The 16503-nt window shown below is 35.8% G+C and overlaps 1 protein-coding gene across 1 annotated transcript in view; it reads right to left on the bottom strand.

Annotated features, from left to right (window-relative positions):
• Nucleotides 1–233: 233 nt before the first annotated feature.
• The window catches only part of Pkd2 (polycystin 2, transient receptor potential cation channel), a 52595-nt gene continuing 36325 nt past the window's right edge, over nucleotides 234–16503 (bottom strand). Inside the window, exons 10-15 of the mRNA XM_077803151.1 lie at nucleotides 13937–14035; nucleotides 10032–10153; nucleotides 9663–9780; nucleotides 8254–8417; nucleotides 2343–2490; nucleotides 234–2238 (exon numbers count right to left, since the gene is read on the bottom strand). Coding sequence (XP_077659277.1) covers nucleotides 2002–2238; nucleotides 2343–2490; nucleotides 8254–8417; nucleotides 9663–9780; nucleotides 10032–10153; nucleotides 13937–14035 — 888 coding nt within the window. The 3' untranslated portion in view covers nucleotides 234–2001. The remainder of the gene's footprint in view (nucleotides 2239–2342; nucleotides 2491–8253; nucleotides 8418–9662; nucleotides 9781–10031; nucleotides 10154–13936; nucleotides 14036–16503) is intronic.

The following is a 16503-nucleotide window of genomic DNA, read 5'->3' as shown; positions in this document are numbered from 1 at the left end:
TAGACACCATGCATGACAGCCCTGTATGTAAAGTTTTAATGGTTACCGGAAATGTTTATGTGGTGTAATAAATAAGAAAATGTATTAAATATCTTGTTTTTGAACATGGAAAACGTGTCTTTTTTGAAGTCTAAGCCCTTATTAACTATCTCCTGATAAAAGGCAAATTACCCAACTGTTTTCTACATGGGAAACACATAGTTCTTACATCTGATATTTTATTAAGTCTTTATTAAGAAGTAAAGTGCTCAGTATTACACAAATATAAAATTCTTGATTGTTGAGACTGGCATATGTAACATCATAATTATTCCTGTCATACAGAGGTGGGAAGGTGATAAGGAAAGGGCTGGGACTGAATGCTCCATGACTAAAGAATAAAAATCTATGGAACTTATGGATAATAAGAAAAGAATTTCACCACGTTTTACAAGTGAAATGAAAAACAGTACAATGATAAGTACCATAAAAAGAGTTTCTAGTGACCATAATCAACCTACGGCACCGGGTCAATATACATGGATACCACATAATAGTTGCACTTCAAATTGAAGTTTGTTTACATGTAACAACAAGGTACACAAACATAAATATGTACACTCCATACCCCTGGAATGCAAACTTCAGTACCTAGGAATAAAGAATTGGTGTAGCATGTTAAAGTAAAGACAGATAGAGATGAATCCATGGGGAATGACTGTTAAAGACATTCAATATGTTTTATTTCTATAGACACTAAGGCAGAAAGGCCTGTCTTCTCTTTTCATTAGAGATTTGACTGACACACTCCACCAATGGAATGAACTACTTAAGATGCAACATTAAAAAGCAGGACTCCCTTCTGTTATCCAACTGAGAGATGCTCACCAATATTACATTACCCTTGCTGGTCCTATTAGCTATCAAAAGGCCACATTTCCCATACTTTTGAAAAATAATTTGCTTTTTTTTTGAGAAATAGGTTTTTCTCCCATAAATTTTGCAAGACCCTTTCCTATTGAAAACAACTGCTGCTAACTCAAAATGTGGCTGGTACTTTCTGACAAAGGATGAACTTTGAATACCAATGCCTCCTTTTTATTAAATTGAGCATCATTTACATTATAAATACTGAATCAGGAATATTTGAGAGCTATATTCTTGAGAGTATTAAACTGAAACTTTAGTTTTGTTGGTGGTTTAATGAATCTCAAAACTAAAGTTTGAAATTACCATTTCCTCTTCAAATTGGTCTTTGGTGGTTTTCTTGGCTATTTCAAATTCAAAGCTAATATAATATAAAAATGAAATGATAGTCTCACAGATTTTAGATATAAACAAACAATAAAAGCACAGTATTTAACATTTATCTTAACCACTCATACAAATTCTAGCATAGTGACTACATACCCATTCTGTGGTCTGGAGTTCTTTTCTACCTAGTCTTTTAGAAAAGTTCACTCCAGTAAGGTAGTTGGAAAAAAAAAAAAAAAGAATCCTTTTTAAAAAGAAAGCCATGCACTGAGCTCATGAGTTACTCCCCAAGTGGAGAGGAATGTCCTACTTGCTTTCATACACTGGACAAAAGTGGCAATACTGATTTTTGTGAATGGAAGTAAACTCAGAAGACCTTTGACTGTTCTCTTCTAGCTATAAAGGCTACTTCACTGTCAACTGGGAAGATGCAGGCATGGTGGCAACCGACCATACACTCCACATACTTTTCAAAGATTTTCCCTGAACTCAATATTTACATCTAGATTTCTCATATGAGGGGGGAAAAAAACCCCTCAAAAACCAAAAAAACCAAACCAAACCAAAGCAAACAAACAAACAAACAAACAAAAAAACCCACTTGGATCCACGGGTAACATTTATATAAAATAAGTTAAAGTGCAGAAGATTAACAATCAGTCACATAGGCCAGCATCCTATGGTAATCAGGGCATATAAATAGTATACTTGTTATGGCGATTGAGACAGCACCTTCTCGCCTATCAGGAACATACACAACAACACTCCTCACACGTGCATATTGGCACTCCCATTTCCACCTCCACCTTCTGCGCCCTCTGTGGACTGGGAGGAGGAAGGACGGGATCCTCTGGGGCGAGGCTGACCATTGAGTCCCACAGGTGTGCCTAGCCGGTGACTTATCTGGGAAACTGCGTCATCAGATTCCCAGCGCTCCAGCTCTTCCCGCACTAACTGCTCCATCTGTTCCCTGTGGATTTCACTGTCACGACCCAGTCTTTCATCCTAACAAGAGAAAAGAAACCAAGGTGTTACTGGTGAGGCGATGCATGTTCTTGTACATGGAAATGAATCCTTTGTTCATCATTCTCCAGCCCATGACTTCTTACCTCAGCCACCCCATCCAGCAGCCTCCCTAGCACCTCCCGTCTCTTCACTTTGGTCCGCTCCATGGTCTCTAACTTGACGATCACAGCATCGATCTTGGACACAATGCTGCCGATGGAGTGCTCCATGCGGTCCACGCGCCTCACCAGGCTGCAGGTAACCACAGTTAAGAGGGAAAAGCCGCATTATCTTTTCAGCTCCATTGGCTTTTCAAACAGAAATGCTAAGATTTTTTTTAAACAATCATAACCTGAAATACTTTCTATTTTTAAATTATTTTGGCAAGGCTGGGGATGGAACCCAGGTCCTTAGGCAGGTGTTCTATCACTGAGCCACATCTCCAGCCCCGAACCCTTTTCTAGTGGTCTCAAGCTCTAGGGACAAACTTTCATAGGCTGCTGGTGGGATTCCTAGCTGGCTCACATCTCCAGAGAGTTGCCATTGTATTTTAAATCTTAGAACGATGCCTAATCCTTCTTTTGGATGTTCTAGTTTTAGAACTTTTTCTAAAGAAATATTTTATATTATAATTTTTTACTACAATGCTGCTTCTTATTAGCATAACGTTGAAATAGCTACATTAGCCAATCAGAGATTGTTTAAATACATCACTGTCTATCTATACAATGGAACTCTTAGGTGACACCAGAAGTTATACTGTGAGAAAATATTTAATTAAATAATGTTCACAGTATACTGAGTAAATAAATCAGTGGAGAAAACCGTATGCTCACTCATCATCCCTGGGGGTCTCAATTTTAAAATATTATTTAAATGTCTTAAAATAGGGTAACTTGAGACAACTTCTAGAATGATGGCACATGAGAGTTCTGTAGATTCTCTCCTCAGTGAAATGACTATAAATGTTGAAAATTGTTTTTAAAAACTCCAACATTCAAATGCATGAGAAATTTTCTTAAGGTCATACAACAAATGAAAAGACATTTATTCAAAGAAATCTGCTATTTTTCTATAAGAATTAGAGTCTGAAGCATTTTAAAAAATATTTGAAGAAATAATGCTTGAATGCCTCCCAAATATTTTGAAAAACATTACCTATCAAGGAAGCACACACACACAAAAAAAAAAAAAAAAAAAAAAAAAAAACTGCAAGTTTTTTGGGATAGTCTTGGATAGTCTTGGAGACGCACACCCAGACATACTAAGTACAAATATTTAGAGACATGTAGCAGGGAACTTTAGTAAGATTAACATCTGTCTTATCAGAAACATTGGAGGCCAGAAAAAATGAAGACAAAACAAAATATACTCAGATAAACAAGAACAGAGTTTTTGCTAGAAGATCTGCTTTACAATAAATACTAACAGAAATTCTTCAGGTTGAAATAAAATCACAGCAATTATAATCCTCATGAAAAAACAGTACATTGGTAGAAGTCATTATGTAAATATAAAATACAGTAGAAATTCACATTTCCTCCTATTTTTCTTAACTAATTTAAAATCAACTGTGTGAGATCTGTACATAATTGGATTATTGGTCCTATAAACATATATAAATACAATACACTTAACAATGACCAGGTGACAGTAGAAGTTATACTGTGACAGAATATTTAATTAAATAATGTTTACAGTATAGGTAGGAGCAAAGTTTTATTGGAGCAAGAAAGTAACATCAGATGGCACCATGAATATAGAGAACAGAAGAGAATCAGATGTGGTAAGGTTAATAAGATGAGAAGGTTAATTTAGCAAATGCTATAAATATATACTTCTGATTCTTCTTTCAGCTTTGTTAAGAGACATAAAATTATATATTGAGATAACTACTTCAATGTAATATTGAGTTTGTACATTTTATGTAGATCAGTATCATGTGGAGATAATACACACACACACACACACACACACACACAGAGATACACATGTATACACACACATAGAGTGGCCACAGAAAGTGGAAAGAAGAAAAAGAGCTATTTAGAAATAACATTTCCTTAGCTTTCTGGACTAATTTAATTTAAAACCTAAGTAGTTTCTCACTAACTGATTTATATATGTTACATCCCAAAGCAACCACAAACAAAAAAAGTCCTAAAAATAGTGAAAAAAAATTAGTAAAAGAACCAAATTATTACACTATAAAATATTCACTTAGTGAAAAAGAAAAAAAATATGGAAGGAATGGAGGAACAAAAGAGACATTAGAAAATACAATGTAAAATGTTAGAAATAAATCCAACTATGTCAATGATAACCTTAAATGTAAATGGCTCAAACAATCCAAACAAAAGGCAGAGATTGACAAATAAAAAAAGGCAAGATCTAAACGTATGCTGTCTACATGAGACATATTTTAGATTCAAAGATGCAAAAATATGTCATGCAAAGGGCAACTATAAGAAAGCTGGAGTGGCAACAGTTATTTCTGTGAAAAAAATTTACTAAGATGGAGTGAGACATCTTATAATGAAAGCAGGGTCATTAATTAGGAACATATACTAATTACAAATGTGCACCTAACAACACTGCCTCAAAATAAATGAAACTAAATCTTACAGAATTAAAGTGATAAATAGACAACTGAATAAAACAGTTGGAGACTTTAATAGCACACTTTCACAATTAGAACAACTACACAGAAGAACAATAGAGAAATAGGAGACTCAAATAACACCATAAAGCCACTAGACATATCAGACCTCTGGAAATCATTCCACTCAAAATGGCATAATAAATAAACCAGACTGTTAAAAACAAAGGCTGAAGTTTTCTTCTTTCATATGTGGAAGCTATAGCAAAATAAAGCAGAATAAATGGGGATCGAGGGGACTCATTAAGATACAGGGAAGATCAGCAGAGTAGAGGGAGGAGGAGATAGGGAGGGAGGAGGGATGGGAAAGGGGAGAAAATGCAAAATGAATTTAACAAAATCACATTGTGTGCATGTATAAATATAACACAGTGAATTCCACTTTTACGTACATGTATAAACACCAATCAAAAATAAATAAATGAGTGAAAGGAAGATGAGCAGAGAAAGGGGACTGTGGAGAGAGAAGGGAAATGGGGAGGCACAGGGGACTGAAATGGGAGTAAATCAAATTCCATATATGTATGAATTTGTCAAAATGAGCCCAACTATTATTATATATATATGACTCTAGTTAAAAAAAAGTAGCATAATATACATTCTTTTTACGTGCACTTGGAAACCTCCACAATAAAGTATATGTTAGTCTAAGAAAATCTGTAAAAATATCGTTAAATACATGTAAATGGAACCACAGATAATAAAATATTAATAGAAATTTTCATTGGTAGAAATATAGGAGATATTTATGTTTTTTTCTTTTTTCTATATTATCCATTTTTTCCTATAATAAACACTTCACCTTTCTAAAGACAAAATGCATGAATGAAAGTCACAAAAGAGAATTGATAGTTAACAATGGAAAAGAATGGATTAAGAAATGCAGGGAATTTTTGATGGAAATTGCATTGAATCTGTAGAGCACTTTTGGTAGTACGGCCATTTAGAAATGTTAGTTCTGCCTAACAATACAGGAGGTCTTTCCATATTCTAAGGACTTCTTCAATTCCTTTCTTTAGTGTTCAGTCATTTTTGTTACAGAGGTCTTTCACCTCTTTTGTTAGATTGATTCCCAAGTATTTTATTTTTCAGGGGCAGCAGGGCAGTTTTTAGATGTTGATTCTTGGTACTTTGCTTAATTCATTTGTGAGTTCTAGAAGTCTTTATGGAGCATTTAGGTCAGCAAACAGAGATAATTTGAGCTCTTCGTTTCCTATTTGTATCCATTTAATATCTTTTGCTTGCCTATATTGTTCTGGCTAGAATTTCTAACAATATATTAAATAGAAGTGGTGAAAATAGATATCCTTTTCTTGTCCCAGATTTTAAAGGAAATCCTTTCAGTTTTTCTCTATACAGAATAATGTTGGCCTTGGGTTTTTGTATATAGTATTCACAGAAATAGAAAAAGCTGGAAGAATAGCCAAAGCACTCCTCAGTGGAAAAAAAAAAAAAACACAAAGCAAAAGGCATCACAGTATCAGAACTCAAATTATACTACAGAGCAGTAACAAAAACAGCATGATACTGGCACCACAACAGGCACAAAAACCAACAGAATACAATAGAAGACACAGAGACAAACCCACATAAATACAGTTATCTCATACTAGACAAGTGTGCCAAAAACACATTGGAGAAAAGATAGCCTCTTCAACAAATAGTGCTGGGGAAACTGGAAATCCAAATGAAGTAGAATGAAATTTAACCCTATCTCCCTGTATAAAACTCAACTCAATGTGTATCAAAGACCTAGGAATTAGACAGAAACCCTGCACCTGCTACACAAAAATGAGGGCCCAGCATTCTAACATGCTGGCTCAGAAACTGACTTCCTTAACAAGACTCCTAAAGTGCAAGAATTAAAATAAAAGATCAATAAATGGGATGGAATCAAATTTAAAAAGCTTCTTCAGAGCAAAGGAAACAATCAAGAACATGAAGAGAGAGCATAGAGAATGGGAGACAATCTTTGATACCTGCTCTTCAGGGCAATAATATCCAGGATATTCAAAGAACTCAGAAAACTTAACACCAAAAAGCAAATAACCCAATCAATAAATGGGCAAAGGAACTAAAAAGACACTACTCAAAAGAAGAAATATGAATGATCAACAAATACACAAAAAAATGTTCAATATCTCTAGCAATAAGATAAATGCAAATTAAAACTACAATGAGATTTCATCTCACTCCAGTCAGAGTGGCAATTATCAAGAATACAAGTTAACAATAAATGTTGGAAAGGATGTGGGGAAAAGGGTACACGCATTCATTGTTGGTGGGACTGCAAACTGGTGCAACTATTCCAGAAAGCAGTATAACGGTTCCCCAAAAATTTAGAAATGGAAGCATCATTTGACCCTGTTATCCCACTCCTTGGAATATATCCAAAGGATTTAAAATTAGCATACTATAGTGACACAGTTACATCAATGTTTATGGCAGCACAATTCACCATAGCTAAGCTGTGGAGCCTACCTAGGTGCCCTTTAACTGATGAATGGATAAAGAAAATGTGGTATGTATACACATGGATGAACCATTAAGAAGAATAACTTTATGGCATGTGCCAGTAAATGGATGAGTCTGGAGACTATCATGCTAAGTGAAATAAGCCCATCGCTAAAAGCCAAAGGTTTAATGGTTTCTCTGATATGAAGAAACTATCAAAAATAAGGGGGGGGAAGTTAAGAGAGAGAGAGAGAGAGAGAGAGAGAGAGAGAGAGAATAGAAGAAAGATTAGTGGAGTACACAAAGGCAAGTGAAGGAAAAGGAGGAGGGATGGGAACAAGAAAGACAGTGGAATTAATTCTATATAACATTATATATATATATATATATATATATATATATATATATATATATATATATATATATATATATATATATATACCACAGTGAATCTCACTACTATGTACATCAACAGGACACTAATTTAAAAAAAATAATAACTCTAAGTGAACAGCAGAAAAACCAGTAGAGTAGAGGGATGAGAACAGGGGAAAGGATATTGGAAAGGATGTGGGGAAAAGGGTACATGCATTCATTGTTGGTGGGACTTCAAATTGGTGCAACTATTCCAGAAAGAAGAGGGGAGGGGAAGTACCAGGGACTCAATTAGAACAAATCATATTTTATGCTTTCGTAATTATGTCAAAATAAATACTGTTGCCATGTGTAACTAAAAAGAAACAAACAAAAATAAAGTACATGGTGAAGATTTAAAAAAATAAAGATTCAGTATCTTTACTAATTACAAAAACCAAAAAAAGAAAAGAAAGAAAAAATGGGAGACAGCCACATCTCGTTTAGACTCTGGTGCACCAAAATTCAGCCAATTCCTTTATACTCACACTTGAAACTCTTCATAAGAAACCCCACTGGAGATGCTTCCCCTCCTTCTGGAGCTGTGTCCACTGTCTTCGTCGTCATCCTCCTCAGAGTCATCCAGGCTTCTTGGGAAACTGCGGCTGCTCATGGGACGAGGCAAAGAGCTATGGTCCAAGTCCAGGTCCTCCTGCAGGACAAGGGGTCGCCCAGTGAAGAGAGGCACCAAGACCTCACACAGAATTTAGCAAGGTCTTGGGCAAGTAGGAAATGGGTGTCAGCCAGACCAGGATAGCCACATTTTTCTATATTGTGGAATGCACACATTTTCAGACAGATTTTAACTATTAAATAGGAGTTGCTAAGCTTTTGTTTGGACAAGAAAGAACATTAAAAACATAAGAAAGAAAAAAAGTAAATAAAAGAATACCCTTATCACCTTCTTTTCATAAAAGAACAAATTCAATAACTCTAAAGCAGGAAGGATATAATCTCAGATTTTTGACTAAATACTGACGCAAGAAAATTTCATTTACTGTCTTTGTGCTTACATTTCACAATGAATGTTGAAGTTTGTAACCTTTGGACAAACTTGTCTGGAGCACTGTTTAGTAACAATTATTCTAGACTTTTCCTTGGAGGAAAGTGGCTTTGTATATTAGCATTTCATCTGTGTTCTCTATACCTTAATTTCTTGTTGTTGTTGTTAAAACATTTATATTTGAAAGTTAATGGTAAAACTGTTCATTCTTCTTAAATTACATAAGCTCATTTACAATTTTATTTAATTATTATTTATTACTTGTTACTTGAGATGGGTTCTATGTTGCCCAGGCTGGTCTCCAACACTTGGGTTCAAAGTACCCTCCACATCAGTCTCCTGAGTAGCTGGGATTATGTGGGTACCACCATGCCCAACAGTTAATTTTACTTTCTATTACTCTGTAGTAAATATCCAAATGAAAGACACATAATAATTTTATTTTGCTATAAAAGTTAATAATTAAAAGAGCAACTAATTAACCAGAGAAATTTTTATCTTCTGGTAACTTTTTTTTTTTTCTCACTCTCTTGGACATAAAGAAATATTCAAGTAATCAAGCTCCTCTTTCAAGCTGACTACCAGAAAGCTTAGGGCCCAAAAGACCAAGACCATTTTCCAACGTTTATAAGCATATGCCTAGTTATACAATAAGTTTTTATTAGCTTTATCCATAATGTAATTTTGCACCCTTGTTTCTAGTTTTCTGGCGTTCATCTATTTTATTGCACCTTATATATTACTGTTTATATACTCCTTTGGGGATAAACAGAGCACTAATACATATGTTGAGAGAGAGAGAGAAAGACAGATTCCCAGTCACCCACCACTTAGTGCAGTGTTTGACTGGTGGTGGGTGCTGAAACAGATCATGGTCTCTTAACCTAGACCCACCCTCTCTTTTTCCAAGTCATCTCTCATCTGCTGATGTTCATGTTCAGTGAGCTCCTGGTCTCCATCTTGGTCATACTTGGTGAATATTGCCTCAATCTCTGCATCAGTATGGCCCTTCCTGAAATTGAGAGGATACAGATGAATTCATTCTTGTACATGGTCCAACCCCAACACCAAAAAATCAAAATGCAAGAGGAAAGAGAAATCACCAAATGGGGGCCTAGCCTCTCCTCAGAGCATATTCCAGAAAGACAGCTGCCTATGAAATAACTGTGCTTCTCTATGAAAATTTGGGCCATAAATATTCTCGCCAAGAATTGATTTTTAGCAGCAGGAACTTCCTAGTGACCCAGGATGTGTCACTCTTACCCTTTGAGATCTTGTCGAAGTTCGTCAAAGTTTAACTTGCCTCCTCCTTGCCGCAGACTCTCTGAAATGTCATCCACAGTATTTTTTTTCAGTTTTAGTTTGACCAAAGCTTTATGGTATCCCTATTGGGGAAACAAAGCAGAACATCTGTTTAGTTTTTTTCTGCTTTTGCATTTGCTTTAACTCTCATTTGTAGCATCAACAAACATAAACCATTGCCTGGTGGAACTTGGTCACTGAAGTGTGTGCTAAATGAATGAATAATGAATGAATAATATGAAAGTCCTGTAGAAGACATACGGAAAAGGTAAGAAGTTTTCAATAAACCAAGGACTGAGGTCCTTTCCTTCACATGTGTTTTTGGATTGGTTGACAAATAAAAATCACTACATATTCTATAGCTATCAGCTCCCAAATATATAGGTATATGCAACAGTTCTTAAAGAAACAATCTGTGAGGTGAATAGAGAGCATACCTCTTGGGAGCAAATCTTTACCCCTCACGCATCAGATAGAGCACTAATCTCTAGGGTATATAAAGAACTCAAAAAGCTAAACACCAAAAAAACAAAAAACCCAATCAATAAATGGGCCAAGGACCTGAACAGACACTTCTCAGAAGATGATATACAATCAATCAACAAATATATGAAAAAATATTCATCATTGCTAGCAATTAGAGAAATGCAAATCAAAATCACTCTAAGATTTCATCTCACACCAGTCAGAATGACAGGTATTATGAAGACAAACAACTATAAGTATTGGCGAGGATGTAGGGGGAAAAGGTATACTCATACACTGGTGGTCAGCCTGCAAATTGGTGCAGCCAATATGGAAAGCAGTATGGAGACTTCTTGAAAAATTGGGAATAGAACCACCATTTGACCCAGCTATCCCTCTCCTTGGTCTATACCCAAAGGACTTCAAAACAGCATACTACAGGGACACAGCCACATCAATGTTTACAGCAGCACAATTCACAATAGCTAAATTGTGGAACCAACCTAGATGCCCTTCAGTAGATGAATGGATAAAAAAATGTGGCATATATACACAATGGAATATTACTCGGCAATAAAAGAGAATAAAGTCATGGCATTTGCAGGTAAATGGATAGAGTTAGAGAAGATAATGCTAAGTGAAGTTAGTCAATCCCCCAAAAAACAAATGCCAAATGTTTTCTCTGCTATAAGAAGGCTGATTCATAGTGGGGTAGGGAGAAGGAGCATGGGAGGAATAGATGAACTCTAGATAGGGCAGAAGGGTTGGAGGGGAATGGAGGGGGCATGCAGTTAGAAATGATGGTGAAATGTGACGGTCATTATTATCCAAACTACATGTATGAAGACACGAATTGGTGTGAGTATATTTTGTATACAACCAGAGATATGAAAAATTGTGCTCTATATGTGTAATAAGAATTGAAATGTTGTGGCTGGCCCGGGTTCGATCCTCAGCACCACATACAAACAAAGATGTTGTGTCTGCCGAAAATTAAAAAATAAATATTAAAATTCTCTCTCTCTCTAAAAAAAAATTGAAATGTATTCTGCTATTATATATAAATTAAAAAATTAATTAAAAAAATAATACCAAGAAATCTGAGTCATGGATTAATTATCTTTTCCTTGTCTCACAGTAAGTAATTTCTTTATATATGTTAGATATACAAAAAAAAAAAAAATCCCAGTGAAATATGGATGAGGATTTTTCACTAACATATAGAGTTGAGGCTAGGGTGTAGTGAATGGTAGCATGCTGGCCTAGCATGTGTGAGGCCCCAGGTTGATCCCCAACACCAAAGAGTCAAACAAACAAACAATAAATTATAGTCAGAGGTTGCTTTGCATGGTAATACAGGTCTGTAAAAGTGACCTTGAAGATTGAAATTGTGAAAAGTGAACCAAATAATTAATAGCAGGAATTTTAATTGTTCTGAGAACTTTAAGATATTTTGATGAAACATTCAAACTCTCTTAGTGTCAGCTATAAATTCATTAAAAATAGAATATTAGTGCATTGAAATTTAAAACACTAGAAATATTGAAAAGTAAATTGTTATAATTCTTTGTAAAAAAAAAAAAAGGATTCAGGGCAGTTTAAACTGTGCTTGTCGTCACCTTCTCATATATTTTATAATATTATCCCCTACAATGTGAACTGAATGTGTTTTCTGTACATCAGTGGATTGTCATATTGCTTTCTAATTATGGATCACCTTCTGACAATGTTCTTTGCCCTTCCACTGTTATGAAATATCTCTACAAACTCTTCTTTTTACTTGAAGATTTCTGCTGGCATCCCCTCCTCCAAGACAGCTTCATTCTTTTCTTATTGATGTTGAAAAACTGTTCTTCTGGGTGTCCATCTGGATCTCTCCAGTGTTGGCAGTGTCAACATCCCCGTGCTCAGCTACTTCTTGGAAAACCATGGCATTTGTTTAGATTTCACTTTCAGGTTTGTGTATTTCCTTTCTTTCCTGCGTTTCATCTTTCTGGCCTATTCACTTTTTTCTATTATCATGTCTGTAAATGTCGCATAGATTCATCACCGAGGACAAGAAAGCAACACTACACACTTTGTCACTGCATGAACCCAACAGCAGATTTCCAGTGACCAATCAGCAGCAGACAGGAAGCAGTGTCACCAAAGGTCCCCAAGCATGAGGAACATCTGCTATTTAGGAATTAATGTGGGGATTAAAGAGGCAGCAGTGGAGTTCATACTTTGTGCTCTTACTCACTGTTAATGAGCAGTGATAATGCAAACTTGAACCAGATTTTTAAGGATTTGGTGTTATGTAACAAAAGTGTAGTACCTGAACATTGTGTGTTATCAAAACTGTGCACAATGTGGAGAGTTTCTGTACATGATGGAGGTATGCTAAAATGTAGGCAACCATGATGCTAAATTTAAGATAACAGGGATTTTAGGTTTCATGCAAGGGACTTGTAAGAAGCTGGAATTTTCCCTTACATCATGATCCACAGTTAATATGGTCCCAGGGCTTGACCCAACAGAAAACAGGGTCAAGGAGCCCTTGTATTTACAAGCATGATGTTGGACAACACGCTTTTATACTACAAAAGACTTTGTTATTGTGAAACTTTATTTTCCACCAAATAAAGAAGTCACGTGTAGAAGAATGAAGCTGCCCCACTCCTTGTCCTGCCCTCTCTTCAACATCTAACCCTGCCTGAGAAGCTAAGGAAGTGGAAGTCCTCAGGCACCAGGCTGTGGCCTATATCCAAGGACCTTTTCCTTTGACCATTTTACAACTGTTCTTAGAAGGTCAAGGGTAAAGGAAAAGGCACTAAATACTGGCATCTAAAACCTTTTCTTTTTTAATATGATAATTAATATAGAAAAGCTGGAAATGGGTTTATATAATCTTGCCTTCCAGTTTATTCTGAGCTCAGAATCTGGAAGTGACAGTGGACTAAAGGAAATGTCTGAACATACAAAGGAGCTCAGACCCTAAGAGTCAACAAGGTAATAAAGAGTTGAATTCAGGGGCTGGGGATGTGGCTCAAGGGGTAGCTCGCTCGCCTGGCATGCGTGCGGCCTGGGTTCGATCCTCAGCACCACATAAAATAAAGATGTTGTGTCCGCCAAAAACTAAAAAATAAATATTAAAAAAATTCTTTCTCTCTCTCTCTCTCAAAAAAAAAAAAAAAAAAAAAAGAGTTGAATTCAGGACATAAAAAGACTCCCTGATTTTCAAGCCAGCAGCACAGCTTTCAAGCCTCCAAGATAGAGAATATTTAAATTAGTTCTAAGATATAGTAATATACTCCTTATTTGAAATAATTTCAATGGATCATTATTGATTAGAAAAATTTGAGACAATTATTATTTTAAGTAGTAAATTTTAAAATTCAGAGAATTTAGGAATATCTTACCTTTCTGATGAGGTCTGAGAGCTCCATTTCAGCTTTCTGCTGGGCAAAATCAGATTTCACTTCAGAGTAGGTATCATTGATGATGGCCAGAAACATGTTCTGTTTGTAAATCAAAGAAAGGTAGAGGTTAAGAGACGAAGCCTAAACATATTTTGTAAACATTAATTCAATATGACACATGCTTTTTTGTTCACATTTTTTCCCTCAATTAGAAGACTTTATGAAGTCATAAGTAGTTTCGCTATCATCTTCTTCTTCAAAAAATTTCCCCATTAAGTCATGGCAAAGGAAAATACACTATATTTTATTAGTTATAAAACCATGTATTTTGATATGTTTTACAAAAAGAGACAGGAAAATGGCAGAAAAATATTAATATCTTTACCTAGGAAGAGTGGATTATTTTAAATTGCTTGTTTTGTTCCATACATGTAAAAAAGTCACATAAACTATTATGGGTGTGGATCTGTAAAAAGCTCTTCAAATATCAAAAGTCAATACAAACAAGTAGAATTCTATTCTTATATCAAATTTTTTGCATGATCATATTTGAGATTTATACAATATATTTTAAAGAGTTAAAAAGATCATGGCAAATAACAGGCCAAATTAATTATTATATTATGTGCATGTATAAATATGTAATAACAAATTCCAACATTATGCACAACAATAATGCACCAATAAAAATATGGAAAAAAATCTCTGCAAATAGGAATATAATAGACTCAGTAGACAGAGTTAAGAAAAATAAAGAAGAAAACTTTGCAAAAAGATATAGACTTTATAGTCAAGTAAAATTGGTTTTCAGTTTTGCAACTGCTAAGACTATATGGTTCAACTTTTTTAAGTCTCATTTTTAGGATATGTTTTGCATTTATGTAATGGCAAGTTACAGTTTTTCCCTTTACAGATTAGTAGTATGGGACAATGCAACACTATGCAAAATGCTTAGGATGTGTCCTACTGCAAGGCAAGGGCTAAATTATTTGCACCTATTATTATTATTCAGTGGCTGCTACTTTGTCCACTCTCCTGAGTTTTCCTTCCCCAGTGGTAATGCTTTCTAGTCACAGCATATGATTGCAATTAACTATCTCCAAGCACTGCAAACCATAGGTCTTTCATACGTTCTTCCTCTTTGTACCTAACTTCGGTTTGCAAGGATAGAGTGGTATGTGTAATTTTTTCTGTTTCCCCACATAAAAGTCCATGAACTCTTCATCAGGGCAGAGTCAGGCTCTGCTTGCCTTACCATGACATCCTTGGTATCACCCATATGCCTTCTACTGTGCAATATACATTATATATTCTATACACTATATGTAATATTATAGGGATAAAGTGATGGAGTCAATATTTATTGACTCATTGATACATGAACAAAACAGGGCTCTCATTTTAGAAGGCTACTGATTCTCCATCAGAAAGAATACTAGTGTTCTGAAGCTGTGAGAACAGAATATAGAATACAAATAAATTCCTTGCTAAAGGCTCCATTTGAAGGGAGGGTAATTTCAGTCAGAATGTCCTCCACCTTCTTCTTTCCAACCCAGGCATCTACCATTGTATTCTGGCTTTCCAGTGGCTACATGATGCTTGCAAATGTCTTATTTAAAATGGGTTCAAGGGGCGGGGGTTCCTCCGTAGACATTTTGAAAAGTACAGTAGCAGAGTAAGGTTCCTGAAAGGGTGGGAGATGAGGTTCACTTTCTTCCTCCCCTTCCAGTCTTAGCAGGGTCACCTAGCTGTCAGATGGGCCTCTGTACTAGGAGATCATTCCCTGTGAGTAGGGGGATGTGGGAGAGTTATTCTGGTTCTGACTCAAATAAGCCTTTTCACACCAATGTGAATTATTTTTAAACAGAGGCAATGAATTAATACCAGGCAGTCAGCTTGCAAAGAGAGCCAATACTACAGTTAGCTTGTTATTTGCTCAGCAGACAAGTTTGTATTAAAAGTAGACTCCTGTCTATTACCTATCCATTTACCCATCTACGTATGTCTATGAGATACAGGGAAAACAGTTCCTGCTAATGTAGCACTGAAAAAGTTATATTTCAATACAAATACAAAAACTAAGAGCTTGTTTTCCTGCTCTGCAGATTGATCCAATAAAATGACTGACTGATCTCAAGGTGCTGCCTTTTGAAGTACAATATTGAAATGAGTCCTCATCTGAGCAGTTCGTATCATCATAGTTTTGTCCCTCATTTGGCAGACTGAACACTGAGAACACTAGGTGGCCTGAGGTCAACCGAAGGATCTACTGCAGGACTCTAAATTCCTGGTCTGTTATCAGAGGAGACATTCAGGTGCCCCAGAATCCAAAGCACCACCAATGTGAGAGGGTGACAAAGGCTTAAGCTTCTGCTAATTTATTTATAACAAGAAGAAGGCACTTGGGAGGATTCAGTTCACAACCTAGCCAGGATGCTTGCACACAGCAAGATACAAATGGACTTGCTTGAAACTGCTGCACCTTCAGGGCCTGTTCAAGAGCATCATGACTCCATCAGTGAATGTCATCTCCTAACCAGGAATACCTGGGCCCACCTTCAGAATGC

The sequence above is a fragment of the Urocitellus parryii genome, chromosome 10, assembly GCF_045843805.1.
Source record: "Urocitellus parryii isolate mUroPar1 chromosome 10, mUroPar1.hap1, whole genome shotgun sequence".
NCBI lineage: Eukaryota > Metazoa > Chordata > Mammalia > Rodentia > Sciuridae > Urocitellus > Urocitellus parryii.
Note: the sequence above shows the minus strand (reverse complement) of the source record. Positions and strands in the feature narration are given on the sequence as shown.